We start from the raw sequence: 22,073 nt of genomic DNA on the forward strand, positions 1-22,073 counted from the left end.
CTATTGAACATATTCATTTTGCAGTCCATTAAAATCCCTTAGTCTTTTTCAGAACAGTTGCTATCTCATTATGCCTCCCTCTGCTTGTGTTTGTGAAGTTGATTTTTTTGTACCCAAGTTGCAACATTTTTATATTTATCCCTATTGAATTTCATCTTTCTGACTGCTTGAAGTATTTTCTCTTTGACCTGGGAGCTCTTGAATTTGGCTATAATATTCCTGGGAGTTTTCATTTGAAGATCTCTTTCGAGTGGTAATCAGTGGATTCTTTCAATTTCTATTTTACACTTTGGTTCTAGGATATTGGGACAATTTTCCTGGATAATTCCTTGAAATATGATGTTTAGGCTTTCTTTGATCATGGCTTTCAAAAGGTCCAATAATTCTTAAATTATCTCTCCTCAGTCTATTTTCCAGGTCAGTTGTTATTCTGATGAGGTATTTCACATTTTATTCTACTTTTTCATTCTTTTGACTTTGTTTTATTGTTTTGTGATGTCTCATGGAGTCATTAGCTTCCATTTGCCCAGTTCTAAGTTCTAAGGAATTATTTTCTTCAGTGAGATTTTGTACCTCTTTTTCCAGTTTTCCAATTCTGCTTCTTAAGGAGCTAATTTCATCAGTAAAATTTTGTACCTCTGTTTTTTTAAGTTTTTTTTTATAGTTTTTTATAGTTTTTTTAATAGTTCTTTAAGTTATTTTCTTTGTTGTGCCTCTTTTACTAAGCTTTTAATTTTTTTTTCCACAATTTTCTTCCATTGCCCTAATTTCTTTACCTAAGTTTTCCTTTACCAGTCTTATTTGATTTGGAAAATAATTTTTTAGCTTTTCCAAGAATTCTTTTGGGGCTTATGCGTAATTCACATTTTTCTTTAAAGGTTTTCTTGTAGCTGTTTTGTCATTATTTGTCATTATTGTCATCTTCTGAGTCTGTGTCTTGATCTTCCCTGTCACCATAGTAGTTTTTTATGGTCAGATTCTTTTTTTGTTACTCACTTTTCCAGCCTATTCTTTACCTTGAACTTAAAGTTGGACTCTGTTCCTGGTGTGAGGTGAGGAGGAGTGTCACTGTTCCTAGCTTCAAACTTTTTTGTTCTGCTGTTTTCAGAACTAATTCTGAGGATTTGGAAATTTTCAATGCTTCTAAGTGGTGTGATCTGGGAAAAGTGTGGTCACCTTTGTGACTGTGGTCACTGTGGTCAGTATTCTCCTAGTCTGTACTCTTGTCCTTATCCAGGCAGGGCCCCTGATCCCTTGGGATTACAAGTTATACTGCTCCTTAGGACCCCAGCTCCCTCTTGACCAAAAGTCACTTCTTTTTACCCTCAAACTGTAACCCATTGGTGGTACTGCCAAACATTTGGTCCTGCATCCAGTCCTAGCACAGGGATCCCCTGTAATGTCTTTCTGACCAGTTGCCAAGTCTCCTTACCATCTCTGGCTTCCAAATCCTCAAAGCTGCTGCTGCTTCTGTCACCATCAGCCAGTCCCACCACTGGAGTTACATCCACATGGGCTCCCGGTCAGCCCTCAACCCCGTGTCACAACCCCTTCCAACCTCCTAAGTCTTACCCTGACCTTTTGTTGGTGCTACCACTCCACAATTTGATTTGAGGTGTTATTTTAAAGTTGTTTGGAGGGGTATGTTGGGAGAGCTTCGCTGAGTGTTTCTTCTATTCTGCCATCTTGGCTCTGCCTCCAAAAGTCTCTCTGAATTTCATCTTATTATATTCACCCAGTATTCTAACTTGTTAAGTTTTTTTTTAGAGGCTTTTAGAGCCTTAGTCATTCAAGAAAGGTTCTGAGAGCTATCCCTCTCAGCTTTGTGTCATCTGCAAATCTTACGCTCATGCCATCTATGCCTTTACCTTTGGGCTTTGATAAAAAATATTAAACAACACAGGACCAAGCACAGATCCCTGGGATGCTCCACTGGAGACCTCTTGCCACATTGACATTGAACCATTAACTTTGGTTTGAGTCCAGCCATTTAACCAGTTCTGAATCCATCTGATTGTATGTTGTCTAAATATCTTTCCATCTTTGCCACAAAAATAGTATGACATATATGACCAAAAGTTTTCACAAAATCTAAGTAAACTATATCCAAAGCATTCCCTTCATTTAACTAGTTTGGTATTCCTGTCAAAAAAGGACATGAGGTTATTCTAACATGAGCCCTTTTCTTGATGAAACCTTGCTTCTGGCTCTTTGTATTCACTACTTCCCTGTCTAGATGTTCACTGTCTCTTTAATGATCCATTGTAAAATTTTCTCAGGAATCAAAATCAAGCTCATAGGCTATTGTTTGCAGACTCTTCAGTCATTCCCTTAGTTAAAAAGCATATATTAAGGGCTTATTACAAGTCAGACACTGTGTTAAGTGCTGGGAATACAAAGAAATACAAAAACATGATTCCTGTCCTCAAGGACCTACCATTCTCATAGGGGAAACAGCATATAAAAAGCATATATAACTATGTAATACAAGATGTAAACAGAATAAATGGGATGTAATCTCGGAATGTGCTTGGGAGGGAAAGGAGGAGCAGAGGAGGAGGAGAAATGTGCTGGGGAAGGCCTTCTGCAGAAAATGGGATTTAGGATGGGATGAATCTTGAAGGAATCTTGAGGGAAGTCAGGAGACAGAGGTAAGGAAGGGAGAGCATGAGAGACATCCAGTGAAAAGTCATAGAGTTAGGAACCAGAGTGTTATGTGTGAGGAATAAAAAGTAACAAACTGAGGATTTTATATTTGATTCTGAGGCAATAAGGAGCCACTGAAGTTAATTGAATAGGAGCAGTGACATGATCAGATCTGTACTTAAGAAAATCGATTTGCAAGCTAAGTGGAGGATGGCTTGAAGTGGGGAGAGACAGGGGTGGGGAGATCAATGAAAAGGCTATTGTAGTCCAGGGGAGAGGGCCTGAACTAGAGTGGTGGCTGTGAATGGAAGGAAGGGGGTATATATAGAGAGATTTTGAAGGTAGGAATGACAAGATTTGACAGTAGGTTTGGATATGCCAGAGCTGAGGGTGAGGCCAAGTGTGTGAACCTGGGTGACTGGAAAAGTGAGAGTGCCATTGACAGTAATAGGAAAGTTGGGAAGAAGAGGTTTTGGAGGAAAGATAATGATTTGTGTTCTGGACATGATTAGTTTGAGATACTTGTGTAGTATATTGCTGTGTCCAAAAGGTAAATCATTGATGTAAAGCCATAGAGCTCAGGAGAAGGATTTGGGCTGGATATATTTTTTTTATTTGCATAACTGAGCCTATGGGAGCTGATAAGATCACCCAGTGAGATAGTATGGAAGGAGAAGAAATGAGGGACCAGGACAAAGCCTTAGGGGAAATCCTCAATAGTGGCTATGACCTGGAGGAAGATCTAGCTTAGAAGACTGAGAAGGCGCAGTCAGGCAGGTAAAAAGAAAGCCAGGAGAAAGCAGTGTCACAAAAACCTGTAGAGGAGGGAGTATCCAGAAGAGAGTGATGGACAGTGTCAGTGATTTCAGTGAGGTCAAAAAGGATGAGGATTAAGGAAAGGCCATTAGATTTGGCAAGTAAGAGATCATTGGTAACTTGGGAGGGAAATTTCAGTTGAATAAGGAGATTGGAAGCCAGATTGCAGATTTTAGAAGCAAGCAAGAGGAGAGAAAGTGAAGACATCAAATGTAGATAGCTTTCTCAAGAAGTGTAGATAGAAAGGAAAGGAGAAAGATAGGATGATAGTGAGTGGGGATGGTTTGGTTAAGGAATTTTTTTTTCAAAGATGGGGGAGACATAGCCATGTTTATAGTCAACAAGGAAAGAGACAGTAGATAGGGACAGAATGAATGTACAGAAGGAGTTGGATCAATAGTTGGGGCAATCTGCTGTAGAAGATGGGAGGCATTGGGGATTAAGGGTACGTGTAGAGGGGTTTGCTGGGCAACAAAAAAGGGTCATCTCTTCCTGTGAGATGGGGAGCAGGGAAGGAGGAGATGGGGGGAAGATATCTGAATGGTGTGAGATGAAAAAGAGAAGAGAGAGCTTCTCACTTTTTTCAGTGAAGTATGAGGTTCTCAGCCAAGGGGGGGGGGGTTAGGAAATAACTTGTTGGCTCCTCTTTCTGAGAATCAGGACAACATTTACTCTTCTCCCATCTTGTTGTGTCTCTCCTGTTTTTCATAATCTTTCAAATATTATCGATAGGGATTCAGCAATAACATCTGCCAATTCTTTCAGTACCCAAAGGTACTGAAAGACCCTAGTTCATCTGAGCCAAGTAACTTGAATTCATCAAGTTCATCCTTATTATATCAGTTCATCTCTATCACCAGGCTTATACTTGGCAACTTTCTAGCTTGTTAGAATCTCATAGAGCTTGCACCCTTCTTGCACAGCTTTTGAGAACCCAGGATCATTTTCATACTCCTTTGGAGCCTCAGAGTAGAATTTCAGTGGCATACAAGTCATCTCTGATAATAAGCTATAGCTTAACTTATACCCTGGCCCCTCCTCCCACTCCTCCCCCACCCCCACCCCAAATCATCAGGAGAGTATTGGAGTTTAAAAAAAAACAACAGGCTTTTGCAACAATAAACAGCTTAGAATTACTGAAAGTACTATGCAGTTTCCTAAATGCAGTCCATCCTAGTCTTTTCTTCTTATCCAGTTCTGGGTACAGGGAAAAGCAGATAATTTGGTAAAAGATAATTTACAGGATTCTCCATTTAATTCAACAGATACTTATTAAGCATTTAGTATATGCAAGATTTTGTGTTGGTTCCCTAAAATGTCAATGACCTGTGATGAGATTGGTGTGGGAACTTTCTCCTTTGGAGTAAATGGCAACCTGTCTATAACTTATCACTTTAGAGAGTTCTTTGCCTGAGGTGTGGAGGGTAAGTGACTTGCTCAAGGTAATACAGTTAGTAAAGTATCCAAGTCTTCCTGATTCCAAGTCCAGCAGTCTATCTAGTGACTCTCTCAGGAGCTACTAAGAACAATGCACAGTTACTGTCTTCAGGGAGCTGACAGTTCAGCAGTGAGATCAGGAAAGGAGTTTGACTTAGCAGATGGAGAGCCGCATGTCTCTGAGTCAAGAAGTTCTGTGTATACATTCTGCCTCTGACTGATACTGGCCTTGTCACTTAACATCTAAGTGCAACTCTAACATGATAACGTATTGAATGGCATGAACAGAGTGGGTTTCCTACACCAGTGAAATAGATCTAGTTTAAAAAAGGTGGGGAGCAGCAATATGGGGACATAAGGTTCTCTACAGCAATAATTTGAACACAGACTGCAGTATGAAAATGGGAAGGTCCTATAAGAAACGTATAAAAAAGTCAACAACCATTTAGCCTTCTGTGAGCTAGGGACTATGCTAAGTGCTGAGAATACAAATTCAGAAGCGACGTGGTCCCTGCTCCCAGATACATTATATTCTACTGAGGATATATGTGGTCACAATAAAGACATAGAAAATAAATTCAAAATCATTTGGTCCATCTTACATGCTCATGTTTCTTATTTTCTTATGCTTTTGTTTGTATACTTGAATGCTATTACTTCTTAGTAAAAGCTAAAGTAAAATTTTCTTTTTAATTTAAAAAATTTACCTTTTCCCCCAACAGGATGGGGCTGCAAAGGTGACCTGCATGGCATGGTCCCAGAACAACGCCAAGTTTGCTGTCTGTACAGTGGACCGTGTGGTTTTACTGTATGATGAGCATGGGGAACGGAGAGATAAATTCTCCACCAAACCAGCTGACATGAAGGTGAAGAGAGAGATTGCTTCTGCCTTGACCTCTACCAGGGGTCCCGAGGACAATGGAAACTTTTCAGCACTTTCTCTAGTCTTAAGTCACAAGAAATGGCATATCACTCTCTTATTCCATCCACTTCCCTTTTCCCTTCCACATTACCCTTAATTTCAGTACAATCATGCAAACCTTTTTTTTTCGTTCTTTCTCCTAATATACTTGCATTCCTTTGTCTCACCCTTAGTATGGTAGGAAGAGCTATGTGGTGAAGGGCATGGCTTTCTCTCCTGACTCCACTAAGATTGCCATAGGACAGACTGACAACATCATCTATGTATACAAGATTGGCGAAGATTGGTAAGGCTAGAGATAGTGAAAGTGAGTGGCTTGGGTATGAGGAGTGAAAGGGAAATGACGCCCTGGGGAGAAGGGGCTAAGGATGAGCTATTAAGACCTGCTCAAAATATGGAGGCATTTACCATGATATTGGTGCTTCTGTCATTGTGGTTTCCCAGTCCCATTCCTAGGACTGTTAGTGTCACATAAATAAAGCAGCAGCACTGTATCTCTGCTTACTAACTGAGGTATGGACCATGTCACTGAAACTTGGTATTGTTCACAAAGCCATGGCCACTCAGAATGCCACATAGGCTTCCACCTAATGTTTCCATGGAGCCTCTGTGGATGGAAATCCAAATGGGCCTAAAGAGGTAGTTCAGTGGCATTTTCCCTTGCTGCTCCTTACCTAAGGCTTCTCTTAATACTTAAGATTTAATTTAAACAAATTGATTCTGCTTTTGATACCTTTTTTTCCCCTTTTTTGGGGCAGGGGTGACAAGAAAGTGATCTGCAACAAATTCATCCAAACGGTAAAGTATTATACTCTCTCAGGATGATTTTATTAGAACATACAGATTTTTATCAGGGTATCTGACTCTCTAAGAGGGCCTTAGTCTGACATCTGGTGCTAACTCTTTCCATTGCCAAGAAGGTAACAGTCTCGGTACTCATCCTTATATGCTTTCTCTTTTGAGCTCAGTTGTGTTTTCCCATGCAAAAGATCAGGGTAGTGCTTCTATATTGATTGGCTCTGATAGTTATAAGCAGTGCTAATTCCACAAAACTTTTTTTTTCTTTTTCTTCCCTATAGAGTGCTGTTACTTGTTTACAATGGCCTGCAGAATACATCATTGTTTTCGGACTGGCAGAAGGGAAGGTAAAGGAAGGAAACACAGATCTCTTAGGATCATATCTCTATATAGTGTTAGTATTTATTTTATAAAGGTAAGGTGATTGACCTTATTCACACTAAATTCACACCAAATGACAGTGGAACTGAGAAAAGCTTTTATATTCCCAACACCTGAGTTTAATTTTACTGGAGGGAAATAGGGGTTAGGCTATTTTAGTCTTAGCTGTTCCGCTTCTTGGGGCAGCTGGGTGGTGCAGTGGATAGAGCACTGGCCCTGCAATGTGGAGGACCCGAGTTCAAATCTGGCTTCAGACCAAACATTTGTCACTTACTAGCTGTGAGACCCTGGGCAAGTCACATTGCCTAAAAAAAAAAAGGAATAAGTTAGCTGTCCCTCTTCTTCTTGAGTCTTGAGCATGTGCAGAGTCTGGTCTCTTTTTGTTGCCTTTTTTCAGGGTCAAGGTGAAGAAAGAGTTCATCTGGCTTTTTACTCTCTCTCTCTCTTTCAGGTCCGTTTAGCAAATACTAAAACCAATAAATCATCTACCATCTATGGAACAGATTCTTATGTTGTGTCACTAACATCAAAGTAAGTAAAAGAGAGTGCTGCTGGGGGTGGGAAGGACATAAGGATATTGGGAGTGGGTGGATGGATGGCTTTTGAGGGGCTGTGTATGAGGGATAGAGGGAGTCACAGGTTGGGATAGAGCTTGAGAGTGAAAGGGCACTTGATTGCTGGGATTGAGTGCCTTAGGAGAGGCAGTGTAGTGGGGGGAAAATACTTTGGAGTCAGATAAGACTTGGGTTTGAATCCTGGCTGTGACATTTATGAGCTATAATCCCCAAGGCTGTTTTCTCCTTTGTAAAAGGGGATAAAAATTGATGTTGTGTGACTCTGGGCAAGTCATTTAACCCCAATTGCCTAACCAACAACAATAAAAAAATTGGTGTTGCACCTATCTTATAAGGTTGTTATTAAGTTCAAATGAGATAATGGATATAGATAGAGTGCTTTATAAACCTTTAAAATACTCTATAAATGTCAATTATTATTACTTTATTTTCTCAATATCTACTTTTTCTCTTGACTTTCCAGTGGCTCTGGGAAAGGAATTCTTTCTGGTCATGCTGATGGCACCGTTGTCCGATATTTCTTTGATGATGAGGGCTCTGGGGAATCACAGGTATGTATGTTAAGGGATCCTTGTAAATCAAGATGTTTGAAGAGTAAAGGTGAGTAATGGCTTGGAGCTTCATGGGAAGATCAGAAGACTTAGATGTTTGGACTTGGGAAATCAAGAGGGCTAGAATCTTAGGAGAGGGGATGGAAATCCTAAGGCTAAAAATTCCTGGGAGAAATAGGAATAAGGATAATAGAAGTTGAGGGTTTTTTGAGGATGGTACCTTAAGAGAGCTTGAGGCTAGAATGAAATAAGGACTCTGGGAAAAGTGGATTGAATGGCTGTGGGTCTGCTCACTGCATGTTGATTGGTGTGTGTGATCTCACTGGTAGGACTTACAAACTAATTTTATTTGATATCAGTTTGTAAGACTAGGCCTCCCTCATGCTAGTTATTGTGTGTATTGAGGGTAATTGCCTCTTGGACACTGGTCAGTTTGTGTGTGTGTGTGTGTGTGTGTGTGTGTGTGTGTGTGTGTTTTGTTTTGTCTTCCTAAAAGAGATTTGGTTTGTAAAAGTAGGATATCTCTTGTGTTAAAGTTATAATTTCTGTAGGGAGAACATGGTCAAAATAAGTGTGGAGGAAGTGGTGAAAAGAAGGGATTTTTTTTAAAATGGAAACAACATCAATGTGGCTGCTTGCCAGACTTCCTCCATTCCTGTTCTAGGGGAAACTGGTCAGTCATCCATGTCCACCGTATGCTTTGGCTTGGGCATCTAATAGCATTGTGGCTGCTGGTTGTGACCGAAGAATTGTGGCTTATGGAAAAGAAGGCCATGTATTGCAAACGTTTGATTATAGCCATGACCCTCAGGAGCATGAGTTCACCACAGCTGCAGCCAGTCCTGGAGGCCAAGCTGTTGTCCTGGGAAGTTATGACAGGTGGGACAGGAAAATGGTTGACAGTCAGCAGAAACATTGAGAGTCATTCCGTAGTCTTGTCCCATCCATCTCTGCTCCCTTTTAGTCTCTTCTCATTCTCTCTTCTTTAACATCCTCATCCTCAGACTTCCTTTTTTTTTTTTTTTTGGTGAGGCAGTTGGGGTTAAGTGACTTGGCCAGAGTCACACAGGTAGTGAGTGTCAAATGTCTGAGGCTGGATTTGAACTCGGGTCCTCATGACTCCAGGGCCGGTGCTCTATCCACTGTGCCACCGAGCTGCCCCTAGACTTACTATTTTTGTCTTTTCTATATTTCTGTCTTTTTTTATCCCTTTGTGTCTCTTTCCTAAATGACTTCTTCTGTCTTCCTTTTCTTCAGCTTTTGCCTATTTCCTTATCTTTAAGAGCTCACTTCACTACTTCTTTTCCACAGATTCCTTAACCGTCACCCTTTTGTCCCCTTCCCAAGTCACCTCAAAGTCTTCGTTCTCTCTCCCACTAGATTTCTCTCCCCACTATCTCTTATTGACCCTTTTCCTCACCAATGAAGGGAAAACATTTTTTCCCATCAGTACCACACCCCTACTCTTTCTCCTTCTTCTACACCATTTGCTTAAGCCTCCATTCCTTCTATAAGCCATATGCTTTGTGTCCTTAAATCCCTAGGCTTCGGGTGCTGAACTGGAGCCCTCGACGAAGCATCTGGGAGGAGGCAAAGCCCAAAGAGATTGCCAACCTATACACAGTCACTGCCTTAGCCTGGAAGCGGGATGGTTCCCGACTTTGTGCAGTATGTTTACCTAGAACCCCTTTCTGACAAGAACTTTTCCCTTTCCTAGGAAAATCCTCTCTTTTCCTAAGGATGTTTACCTGACCCTACTAGCAGCCCTACTTTCTTTTGGCCCCATTCTACTAATCCAGGGACTGGAAGTAAGAAGGAGAAATTAAATCTTCTCTGTTTAGAGGTCACTGAGAAGATGCAAAGAGACATGTATAAAGGTCTGGTGCTTCACCAATGTCTCACCAGTTTGTGATGCCCTGTTTCTACCATCTTTTGCTTTTGTAATGCTTATTGCCAGCTCTCTTCCAAATATTCTGTGTCCCCAGCTGCTTCTCCTGGTTAATAATTCTGCCTCAACACTTTCTAGTGGCTTCCAAATGCTGCCATTTTTTCTCATAGGGTACATTGTGTGGCGGGGTGGAACAGTTTGACTGCTGCCTCCGAAGAAGTATTTACAAGAACAAATTTGAGTTGACATATGTAGGACCCAGCCAGGTAAGTAGGACATAGTCCACCCAACCAGGTTTTACCATGAGTACCTAACTTTGTACTATTTCCTTTCTCCCCAGGGCATATCACTATTATATCCAGGGATAACTATTTTCATCACACTGGAGGCAGAGCTTCATTGAAGAGCAGGTCATATCAGGGTAGTTCTCTTCCTTCAAGCCACAACACTTCCTTCTTTTTAGAGAGGAGACTGGCAGACATCAGATCTTTTAAACTGGGTTCTAGAGACTGACTCTCAAACCTTTTCTAGTCTGAAATTGTCTTGATTGTGAATTTAGAGAGGAAGAATAATTCATGCTTACATGCTACTTCAAGGTTTGTAAGCATTTTCCTCACACCTCTGTAAGAGAAATAGTGCAACTAGTATTCCCTTATTAAGATGACACAGATTTAAATGAAGTGCCCATGGCCACGAAGCTAGAATTCAACTGTAGGTTCCCTGATACCTAATCCAGCTCTGCTCCCACTCTACCATGTTGCAGTAGAGTTTGCTGATTTTTAAAATCATTTTTTTTGGACTAGACCTGTGATTTCATTAGTATTGGGAACTTCTGGTAAGGAAGTTCCTTTTACCAATGCTGGTAAGTACATATTCTGCAACTTATGGAGTTGGAGAGTTACCTGGGGCACTGAAAAGTTAAGATACTTCCTCAGGGGCACACACATATCAACGGCAGTATTTGAACCTAGGACTTTCTGACTCCAAGGCTAGTTCTGTATAAATTATACTATAATGCCTTTTAAATCTTATTTTTTAATGATTATCTTCCTTTTGCTAGTAGTTGATTTATAAATAGCTAGCATATATATAGTACTTTGAGGTTTGTAAAGTACTTTATAAATATTATCTATCTCATTTTTTCTTTATAACAATCCTGAGATGAAACCTGCACTCAGATTCATTGGGATTGATTCCCTTTCCTTGTGGGTGGAGAGACCAAGTTAGGAGAGGGGAATAGGAGGATTGGGGAGGGCCACATTTCTTTCCTATACCATGTCTCCACGGCACTTGACTCTGGCCAAGGTGGCCAGGTAGGCCAAAGTAGGCCAAAGACCAGAAATGCAGAGGGCTGAGAGCCAAGAACAGGCAGGCATGGATGGCCCTGAACCCAAAGAAGGGGTAGCCCAGGATCCAGGCTCTCAGTCTTTCAGCAGACCCAGGGTGAGAGGGCCAAGGCCTAGGACCAGGAAGAAACTGGAGATCTTGTTTCCTTTTTCCCCAGCCAGACTCTTTCCTTTCCCCACCTCCAATCTGTAGGACTGGCCCATCACCTATAGGGAGGGCCTTTCCCTTACTAGCCTTTTCTTCTTTCCTCTACTCAAGTCCCTGAAGGCCAGATGGCCAGGACTAGAGGCTCATTTCAGGTTAAAGGCCAATGTCCACTTTGGGGTGAGAGTGATATCTTATGGGCATGTCCAGAGCTCAAGGGCAGGTCTTAGAGCTAGGCTCAGGGAGCTCCCCTAGCTGGTCTAGCACCAGATAGAACCTTAAGGCTCTTAATGCCTTCCAAGAAGCACAAAAGCAGTCAGGCAAGCCTTGATTCTCTGGGAGGGACTTACCTATCAGACACTCTCTCCTACAGCAGTCAGAAGGGCTAAAAGAGTGCCAGGGCCCAAGACTAGGCAGAACCTCCAGGCTCTTACTCTATTTCCCCTAGGGATAAGCAGATAAGCAAGCAAGCAGGCAAGCCTTGAGCCCAAGGAGAGCTACAGGTTACATGTTCTGTGCCACCCTCAGCAGCCTCTGGGCTGTCAGCTTCATTTCCATATGTTATTTCTTTTCCCTTCTTATCCAATGAGCCATCCCTTATAACAAAATATTAAAGCATGAAAGTTCAGCAAAACCAACTCACACATCAGTCTTGTCTGACAGTATATGCAATGTTCCATATTCAAAGTCCCCCACCTATGCAAAGAAGGGAGAGAGGTGAATTTGTAGGGTCAAACTTGTTCATTATCATTATACAGTTTTGGGGGTTTTTTGTGTATTCATTTATATTATTATAGTCATTATGTATATTGTTTTCCTAGTTCTGCTCACCGTATTCTGCATCAGTTCATAGAAATTTCCCTATGTTTCTCAAAACTCTTCATAATCTCCATTTATTATGGCATAGTAATGTTCCATTATATTTTTGTACCACATTTTGTTTAGCCATTCCCTAATTATTAGTTGGCATTTTGTTTCCAGGTTTTTGTTTTGTTGTTGTTATTGGGTTTTGGGTTTTTGTTGTTTATTTGTTTGTTTGCCAACCTGTGATTTAATTGGTATAATTGGTGTAACATAATAGAGGAATTTGGAAGAGGGGAAGGATTTTGAGGGGAAAATAACGAGTTCTGTTTTAGACATGTTGAGTTTAAAGTGTCTTTGGGAAATCTAGTTGAGGATGTCTAATAGGCAGTTGGAGATGTGAGACAGAAAGGTCAGCAGAAAGGTTAGGGCTGAATAAGTAGATTTGAGAATCATCAGCATAGAAATGATTATTGACTCCATGAGAGCTGATAAGATCACAAGTATAGAAACAGTATAGAGGGAGAAAAGAAGAGTGCCCTATGGGCAACTCACTGTTAGTGAGTATGACCTGGATGAAGATCCAGCAAAGGAGACAGAGGAGAAACTACCAGACAAGTAGGAGCAGAACCAGGAAAGAGTGGTGTCCCAAAAACCTAGAGAGAAGAGAATATCAAGGAGGAGGGAGTGATCAACAGTGTCAAAAAAAATACATAGAGTTTAAGAAAGATTAGGGTCAAGAAAAGGCCATTAGATTTGGCAGTTAAGAAATTATTAGTAACTTTGAAGACAGTTTTACTTGAACGATGTTTGGAAGTCAAATTGTAGAGAGTTAAGAAGGTAAAAAGAAAGGAAGTTGATATTTATGCAAGTTGTTATGTTGAGCCATCAGCCCTTTGTTTCCTTCACATTCTCCTCTACCCATTTTACTCCCAATTCCCCATTAAATCAGTACTAGCCCCTGACCTGTGCTTATGGAAAAGCCAGGATAGGTGAGAAGATGGGTAGGGTTCAGGATGCGGACTCCTGTCCTAGGACGAAATGTTTAAGAGTGAGGGAATGTGGTGTGATTAGAAGAGTACTGATCTAAAACAAATGGAAAACCTGGGTTCAAATTCCAGCTCTGCTACTTAGTACCTGTGTGATCTTAAATAAGTCACTTCACCCCTATGGGGCTTAGTTTCCCCATCCATAAAATGAGGGAGTTAAACTAGATAATCTCTAAGACCTCTTGAGCTCTTAACATTCTATGTAGTGGTTCTCTGTGCATTGCCTTCTACCCAGGTGATTGTGAAGAATCTTTCATCAGGCACTCGTGTGGTCCTCAAGTCTCATTATGGGTATGAGGTAGAGGAGGTGAAGATTTTGGGCAAGGAGAGATATCTGGTGGCCCATACCTCTGACACACTGCTGCTAGGGGACCTGAACACCAATCGGCTCAGTGAGGTAGGAACCAAGGATGTAAGAGTTGTGAGGCTGTCTTGGATGGCTAATAGGAATCCAGTTCCTCAGAATGCCTGAGGAATAGGAGGTGGGGAAAAGTCTTTAGGCACTGTAGACATTTGGTTCTAGGTCATCTGGTTTTAATCATTTCAGTGTTAAAGGTCTGGCACAAAGGGACCCAGGGAGCTCAGGGAGCTGGGACAGAGAGATCTCTGAAAAGCATGATACTGTTACTGTATTGAACTCCTTAGGGACATGGGTAGGGTAGAAGAGAGGGAAACCAAGATAACCAGAACCAGATCGTCCACTAGAGCCTCATTGTGTAATGCCCACTACTGGTCTCCTTCTGTCTCTTCTAACATTTTTCCCTTCACCCCCCACCCCAAGCCTCTTGGATTCATATCTTGATTAGTCTTCTTATCTTCCCCTATTGCAGGTGGCTTGGCAGGGATCTGGCGGCAATGAGAAGTATTTCTTTGAAAATGAGAATGTGAGTGGAGCTGAATTTATGGCCCACCTGGCTTACCAGTCCATTGACTATCCCAGTCTTTTCCATTCTCTCACTTCCTTCTCAAGAAACCTGGTGGTGAATAGAGAAGATAATAGTAGGAGAGGGAGCTGATTAAGTAGAGGAGTGAAGCAAAGAGAAAATCATGAGCTTCTTAGTGGGAGAATCAGTGTTCTAAGATGCTACGTTCCACCACTTTTTTTCTTTCTGAAATGAAATCTTGATTAATATGTTAGTTTCACTCTTTTCCAGGTCTGCATGATCTTCAATGCTGGGGAGCTGACTCTGGTGGAATATGGGAATAATGACATCCTGGGTTCTGTGCGGACTGAGTTCATGAACCCCCACCTCATCAGGTGTCACACATGCCTTTCACTCTGACTTGTGACTCTTATCCCTTCAAGTGAGACCAACACCCAGACATACCCTGCCTTCAAAAACTTAGAGAGATAATGATAGAGAGCATTTGGGGTTTTGGTTAAAGAGCTGACCTTAGAGTGAGCAGGACCTTAGTTCCAAGTTCTTCTAAATGTAATACATACTGGCTTTGTGATTCTGGGCAAATTACTTAACCTCTCAGTGTCCCAGGTAACTCCATTTGATTGTATATTGCTAAGAAGGTATAGATCTTCATTGAAAAAGGAGTTCCTACCCCACTGAAATCACAGATCTGAACAAAAAATAAAAATCAATATTAAGATGCCAAGAACATAAATCTTGTTTGTACCCTAATACTTTTCTTGAAGTGTCCGTATCAATGAGAGACGTCAGCGGGGAATGGAAGAGAACAAGAAGCTGGCTTATCTCATAGACATTAAGACTATTTCAATCGGTAAGAGCATTCCACAATTCAAATAGACCTACTGTACACCCACTTTGTGCTTAACTGCTCAGGACCCCAGTGTCTTTATCTGTAAAATGGGGATAATAATACTTTGCATTATCTATCTTGCAAACCTTAAAACTCTCTAATCACTTAAGTCAGTGTGAATTATTCTTATTATCATAGTCTGTTCTAGTGTAATATTTACTTATACACATCTGTATCTCAGGCATCATGATATAATGGATAGAGAACCAGCCTCAAAATCAGGAAGACCTGGGTTCAAAGTCCAACTCTAATCCATATTGGCTGTTACTTTAACCTCTCAGTGACCTTAAGCAATTTAGGTTAGAATATAAGTTGCTGAAATGTGCCCATCTGCATTCCTAGAGATAGCTTCTTCACCATTAATTTCCCTCTACTGAGGAAATTACAAGTCTAGAACCAACCCCTGACGCCCCCCCCCCCCCCGCTTCAGTAAAGTATGTTGTTCAGTCTTGTTTGACTCTTCATTACCCCATTTGTGTTTTGGGTTTTTTGTTTGTTGGTTTTGGGGGGTTTTTTGGCAGAGATACTGGAGTGGTTTACTATTTTCTTCTTCAGATCATTTTACAGATGAGAAAAATGAGGCAGTCAGGGTTAAGTGACTTGCCTAGGGGTCATACAGCTAGGAAGTGTCTGTGGGCAGATTTGAACTCATGAAAATGAGTTTTCCTTGACTCCAGGCCCAGCACTCTATCCACTGTACCAGCTAGCTGGCCTTCAAGTAAAGTATACAAAGAAGGATACTTCATTATTTTTTAGTCCTTTTGTCTCCATTAGTCATTAATTGGTCTTTAGCCTAAACATTTAATAAAAGGCAGGAACTAATGGTATATAAGGAGAAGTCATGTAATTGGGACTCTATTAAGGGAGTCTTAACAACCCTGAAAAGCAATTTGCCATCTAACTTGCCTGATCTAAATGCCATGGCCTTCCTGATCACCTCCAAACCCTGATTGACCATACTTATGCTCCATGCTGCCAGTTTATCTTTAGCTAAGGTTTCATAGAATCACTCAATTTTAGAGTTGGAAGGGAGATCTAATCTAACCTATGCTCCCCTCCACAACATACCTGACAAGTGCTCCTCTGGCTTTTGCCTGAAGACCTCAAGTACAGGGGAACCTACCACCTCCCAAGACAGCCTATTTCACTGTGGGACAGATCTAATTTTGAGTGATTTTTAGAGCTGGATGAGTCTTACAAATCATTTAGTCCACCCATCTAATTTCACATTTTGAAACTCTGAGAGGTTTGAATGCAGTCAGAGTGACAAGAGCTAATTTCATATCTGGGGACTAAAGAACCCAGCACTAAATTCATCCTGAGGAAAAAGGACCACAGAATCCTTACAAATGGATGTGTAGGGAGATGGTGAGAGATGAGGGAATGTTATATTTTCTTGACATTATGTCTGGGCAGGTCCCTAGTTTTCTTCTGAGACTTTCAGGGTCAGTTTATGCCATTATCTCTATTGCTTCTACTATGGTAAGACAGCACACCTCTGTTTTGTTCCTTGATGGGACAGTCAGACATGATTGTATTAGCTGCACTAAAGCAAAAATGTTTCCTGTTTTACTGTAAAGTTTGTAAGTGCTTCCTGCACAACAACCCCACGATGGAAACGGTGGAAGTTTTAGTATGCTCACCTTATAAACGAAGAGACTAAGGACTGTTGAGGCCAAGTGACTTGCCACTGATTACACAATGCATAAGTGGTCCCACCTGGTTTTTCTTGTCCTAATGTTTTTCTCCCTTCTTCCTTACATCTATTTATGCTTCTTTGAATCCTCATATAACAATACAATTCAGCTTATTGATCAAGCAAATATTTCATATGAACATAAACTTGAAGAACATTTCGTTTATAAATTGTTTATCAATGAGGTGACTACTAAGTTGAGATTATGTTCCTGAGGTTTCTCTTAGTTTGTCTCAGTGAGGTCTTCCAGCACCTTTGAAGTTATAGTCACCATATGTCATGCTTGCTGATCTCTTTTGAGCTCCTCCTGGTTCAGCCCTCTTCTGATTTAGAGTTCTGAGTGAGGCCAGATGTACAAAAAATTCTCCCTTCCTCTAAACCTCCAAGAATCCCAGATATGAATTATATTCTTTGGACTAGTCTGAACCCTTTGGGTCTACTAAAGACCTGAACTGGACTCCTAAATTCCAGAACAGCGTCAGCATGTTAAGCATCCATCAAAATAATGTCACATCACCATGTGATATACTTTGGGAAAATGCAAAATTCCTGAGGCCACCTTATGCTTTTGAAGCCTTTTCCAAACTGTTTTGGTACTCAGCGGTTGGTCCCATGGTATCACTAAGCCCTTCATGACCCCTTATCTCCATTCTGCAGTGGATTTGGTTGGTGGCTACAACATTGGTACCATCAGCCATGACAGCCGTGTGGACTGGTTGGAGCTCAATGAGACTGGACACAAGTTGCTCTTCAGGGACCGGAAACTTCGTGTAAGACACTGGGCTCCAGGACTGGTCACTTTGGCAGTGGCCACAGGCACGTTTATAGGGGGCGTGGTGCAGATGTTGCTAGAAATACTTGAATTGGGAGGGTCTAGCAAGGCAGGCAGGGCCATTGAATTCCTCCTACTGCTGCTGCCGTTGCTGCTACCTGGTGATGACTACTTCTTGCTTCTTCTATAAACTAACCACTCAGCAATGGATGGCTTAGTGCCTGAGTGATCAGTACCATGCTTCTATTGCCATTATTGTAGCACTATATTGTAGCAGCAAAAGGGAGGTGTGGGAAAGGGGGAATACATGTACATGTACTGCATACAGCTCTCTTAGGATTTGGGGAACTTCCTACCCTTCTAGATCCTAATCTGTTTGCCTGATTTTCATCTATCCCTGCCTCAACATTGATGCAATAGCGAAAGTAACTGTTAGGACAATTCCCCTTTTGTTCCCCCATTAATTTATGAACTCACACATTAAAGGTTATTTTGATGACTCTCAGTGCGGCATAACATCATGATGTCAGAGTTCTACATAGAGAGCAAAAAAAAAGAGTCTGACAGTGTTTCAGTGAAGTGAAAGACAAATCATAAAGGTCAGATCTTTTGACATGTCCCTCAGCCTACAGCTCAGAACCTGTTGTGATTCTAGAGCCATCAGGTTTCTGGGGCTGATCTGGAAGTGTCAGTCTAGCCTATTGTCAGCATTGGCTTCCATAGAGCGGGTCCGTGCTCATAAGAGGCCTGTGCTGTGTTAAAAGGCATGCATACTGCATGCCTTTCTGGCTCCCTGGTTTCCCAGAACCAGAATATTTCATATCAGAATGGATGAAAAGGGATGCCGCTTGAGGGAGTTGAGGGATGGTATGTACCTGACTAGATGCACCCTTACCTCTGACAATCACAGGTTCACAAAAAAATCTTCAATTATTTACCAACTATTGTTCCCACTAGGGGAGACCTTCACTGTATCTCCTACTGATTCTCTTTCTTCTACCCATCCTTTCCTCAGTTGCACTTGTATGACATCGAAAGCAGCTCCAAGACTATGATCCTGAATTTCTGTTCCTATGTGCAGTGGGTTCCAGGAAGTGATGTGCTAGTAGCTCAGAACCGGAATAGCTTGTGTGTGTGGTACAACATTGAAGCACCTGAAAGGGTCACCATGTCTTCTATTAGGGTATGGTGGGGCCTGGAAAATTTCAACCACAGTGCTTGACAGGGACAACCTAGTATTGTGTTAATTCAGATTTTGATACACATTAGTTATAGTTTTCATGATTTTCAGCTGAGGTATGGAGAGAGCCTTAGGGAAGCAGCAAGGGTCCTTAGTATGGCGCACATAGTAGTCTGTGCCTCACTACAAGCCACTGCAGCATGCTCCTCAGACTGACAAAGCCAATTTGGAGAGTCTACTTGTAGTTTAGAAGAACCCTACCTAGGTAAATTATATCCAGATCTACCTCCATATATGTTCTGATTCATTTGGTGGAATACTAGTTTGGTCCAGGCTATCTCAGATCCCTTTTCCCTCAGCACTGCCCACCTCCCTAATTATAAATCTTGGAAGAGTTCTAAATTAGCTTAGGTGTACAGAGTAGAGAATATCCTGGCTTATACTTTGAAATCTAGTAGAGCTGATTGGCACAATTACTGTTAGGCATCAGTCCAGTTTTGCCTACTGGATCCTACTTTAGCCCAAGGACTTAATAGCACATAATAGATATTGAAATACTGTGCCTTGGGATAGACCCAGAAAAATCATATTACTGTATCATTCGCTCAAGAGTGAAAAAAAAATGGGAGTGGGCAAGGGTGGGCCTAGTCTCTTAATAGGAGATTAATCCAAAAAAGAGATACTAATCCAGAACCTGGCTTGGGGGGAATCCACAGGGTGATGTCGTGAATCTGGAACGGAGTGGGGGAAAGACAGAGGTGATGGTAACTGAAGGTGTGACGACTGTTGCCTATACACTGGATGAAGGGCTTATCGAATTTGGGACCGCCATTGATGATGGCAACTATACCCGGTAAGGGGATGGGAAAGGGCACGGGGAGGCAGGGGTTGAAACCAGAGCAGAAAGAAGAACCGGATTTGGGTACTGCTAAACCTGAGGAAGAGTGGCTCAGGGAGAGGGAAGGCCATCAAGGGCCAATTTTCCTGCTCTGGTATTCCAGTGTCCTGTGTTTTCTAATCCTGTGGTCATTCCTCATGCCACTTCTAGGGCAGCCGCTTTCTTGGAGACTCTGGAAATGACCCCAGAAACAGAGGCAATGTGGAAAACATTAAGCAAACTGGCACTGGAAGTGAGACAACTACATATTGCAGAAAGGTAAGGGGGCAGCTAGGTGGCGCAGTAGATAGAGTGCCAGCCCTGAAGCCAGGAGGACTTGAGTTCAAATCTGGCCTCAGACCAAACCAAGCTTGATACTTACTAGCTGTGTGACCCTGGGCAAGTCACTTAACCCCAATTGCCTAAAAAAGAAAAAAAATGTAAAAAAAAAAAAAAGAAGAAAGGTAAGTCAGAGTGTTGGATTGAGATACTGAAAGTTTTGACTGGGGCAGTAGGTGACCAAAGTAGGTACAATTGCGTTCCAATCCTGCCTTCCTGAGTCCTTCCTTAAAGTCTTTTCTTGGTGCATCCCCTCCTAGGATCCTGGCAGACTAAGATTATAAATTTCTTGAGGGTAGGAACCATTCCTGCTATTACATTTTTGCATTCCTTAATTGTTCACTAGCTCTGCAGCCCTTGTCATCCCCACCCAGATTTACACCTTACCACACTCCCCCTTCCAGGTGCTTCTCTGCTTTGGGCCATGTAGCAAAAGCTCGGTTTCTACATGAGACCAATGAGATTGCAGACCAGGTGTCCAGAGAATATGTAAGTTATCAGCCTTCTGATTCTTTCAGTCTTTCAATTGTGATTCTTCAATTTTTTAACTTTGTGATTTGTAGCTTTCTGGTCATCTCTTTACTTTTTACCACCCCCTCATTAAGAGACAACCAGTTATTTTGGGTAGCTCCTCAGCCCTCTTGGCCCTTAAGCCTCAAAGTTTTCACAATTTTCAGTACCCTGATCCCTTAGCGTCCAATACCCTGTAGCCCTTCTCTTTGCCATCCAGTTACACTCTCCTTCCTCTTCCATGCTTCCTCTTTGCACACACTTGTGGTTAGAGTCTCCTTTTTCTTTGGCAGGGTGGGGAAGGAACTGACTTCTATCAGGTCCGAGCACGTCTGGCCATGCTGGAGAAGAACTACAAATTGGCAGAAATGATCTTTCTGGAACAGGTAATAGAATGGATTTGCATGGATGTGGACAAACAATTTAGAGAGATGGGGGGAAAACTCACATGTGGTGAGGAAATAGTGGTAGAGAAGTAAAAGCAACAGTAACAAACTGCTTTCACCTAAAGGTTGGAAGGAATGAGTTTTGGGAAAATGTGTGGTTAATGCTGGCTTTGTAAATGTGTGTGATAGAAAGTCCAAGTTAATTACCTTTGCTTGTGACAACTCTTGGGCCAGTCCAGCTGAAGAGGGTCAGGTGATTGGTCAGTTATCCTCATACCTTCTTCATATTCCCATTTCCTCTCCCTCTGGAATCTCTCAGAATGCTGTTGAGGAAGCTATGGCCATGTATCAAGAACTGCATCGTTGGGATGAATGCATTGCTGTGGCTGAGGCCAAGGTACAAATTTCTCTTCCCACAGCTCTTTAGAGGTAAATTTCCCTTTTTACTTCACTTCAGAAACTTTCTCCTTTTGTAGACAAGACCAGAAAGTAGAGGTGTGGTTGAACCTAATGAGATTGATAGAGATCTGCAGCATCCCGGATCATGAGGGCAGAAACGTGTACCAATTTTCACCATTTCTCTCTTCTACATGCAGGGTCACCCTGCCCTGGAGAAGCTACGCCGGGGTTATTATCAGTGGTTGATGGATACACAGCAGGAAGAAAGGGCTGGTGAATTACAGGAAAACCAGGGAGATGGGCTGGCTGCCATCAGCCTCTACCTGAAGGCTGGACTCCCTGCCAAAGCTGCTCGGTTGATTCTAGCTCGAGAGGAACTGCTGGCAAACACTGAACTAGTGGAACACATCACCTCAGCTCTTATCAAAGGAGAGTTGTTTGAGAGGGTAAGACAGACTTCCTAGTCCCTATTTGTCTGACACCTTATTAGACCTAGTGTAATCAACACTAGGTTCCTGGGGCCCAATGCTCCTGCACTCACCAAAGAGCTCTATAATAGATAGCCCAAGTCCTCCTTGTCCTGATTCTTTTACTCTCTATCCTGATGTTTGTGATGGGGGAGGTAATTTTTTTTTTAACAATAATAGCTTTGGTATTTCATCTTAACATGTTCCTAGTAATAATAATAATAATAAGCATTTATATGGTGCCTACTATGTGCCAGATAGTGTATTAAGCATCTTACAAACATTATCTTATTTGATTCTCACAATAACTCTGGGAGAT

The 22,073-nt window shown here is 41.8% G+C and overlaps 1 protein-coding gene across 4 annotated transcripts in view; it reads left to right on the top strand.

Annotated features, from left to right (window-relative positions):
- The window catches only part of IFT172 (intraflagellar transport 172), a 45,139-nt gene that overhangs the window by 2,814 nt on the left and 20,252 nt on the right, over positions 1-22,073 (top strand). For 2 of the 4 annotated variants that reach the window (XM_078149793.1, XM_020983805.2), the window contains exons 2-22: positions 5,622-5,765; positions 5,995-6,107; positions 6,580-6,619; positions 6,901-6,966; positions 7,452-7,531; positions 8,039-8,126; positions 8,791-9,005; positions 9,671-9,794; positions 10,185-10,280; positions 13,591-13,752; positions 14,186-14,239; positions 14,510-14,613; positions 15,004-15,089; positions 17,482-17,594; positions 18,612-18,779; positions 19,493-19,629; positions 19,825-19,932; positions 20,397-20,481; positions 20,796-20,888; positions 21,208-21,285; positions 21,485-21,733. In XM_078149793.1, the coding sequence (XP_078005919.1) occupies positions 5,622-5,765; positions 5,995-6,107; positions 6,580-6,619; positions 6,901-6,966; positions 7,452-7,531; positions 8,039-8,126; positions 8,791-9,005; positions 9,671-9,794; positions 10,185-10,280; positions 13,591-13,752; positions 14,186-14,239; positions 14,510-14,613; positions 15,004-15,089; positions 17,482-17,594; positions 18,612-18,779; positions 19,493-19,629; positions 19,825-19,932; positions 20,397-20,481; positions 20,796-20,888; positions 21,208-21,285; positions 21,485-21,733 (2,403 nt within the window). The remainder of the gene's footprint in view (positions 1-5,621; positions 5,766-5,994; positions 6,108-6,579; positions 6,620-6,900; positions 6,967-7,451; positions 7,532-8,038; positions 8,127-8,790; positions 9,006-9,670; positions 9,795-10,184; positions 10,281-13,590; positions 13,753-14,185; positions 14,240-14,509; positions 14,614-15,003; positions 15,090-17,481; positions 17,595-18,611; positions 18,780-19,492; positions 19,630-19,824; positions 19,933-20,396; positions 20,482-20,795; positions 20,889-21,207; positions 21,286-21,484; positions 21,734-22,073) is intronic. The other 2 variants (XM_020983806.2, XM_078149792.1) reach the window with 2 other exon arrangements.

This window comes from Phascolarctos cinereus, unplaced genomic scaffold (assembly GCF_003287225.1).
Source record: "Phascolarctos cinereus isolate Bilbo 61053 unplaced genomic scaffold, phaCin_HiC Scaffold_2;HRSCAF=192, whole genome shotgun sequence".
NCBI classification, from domain to species: domain Eukaryota; kingdom Metazoa; phylum Chordata; class Mammalia; order Diprotodontia; family Phascolarctidae; genus Phascolarctos; species Phascolarctos cinereus.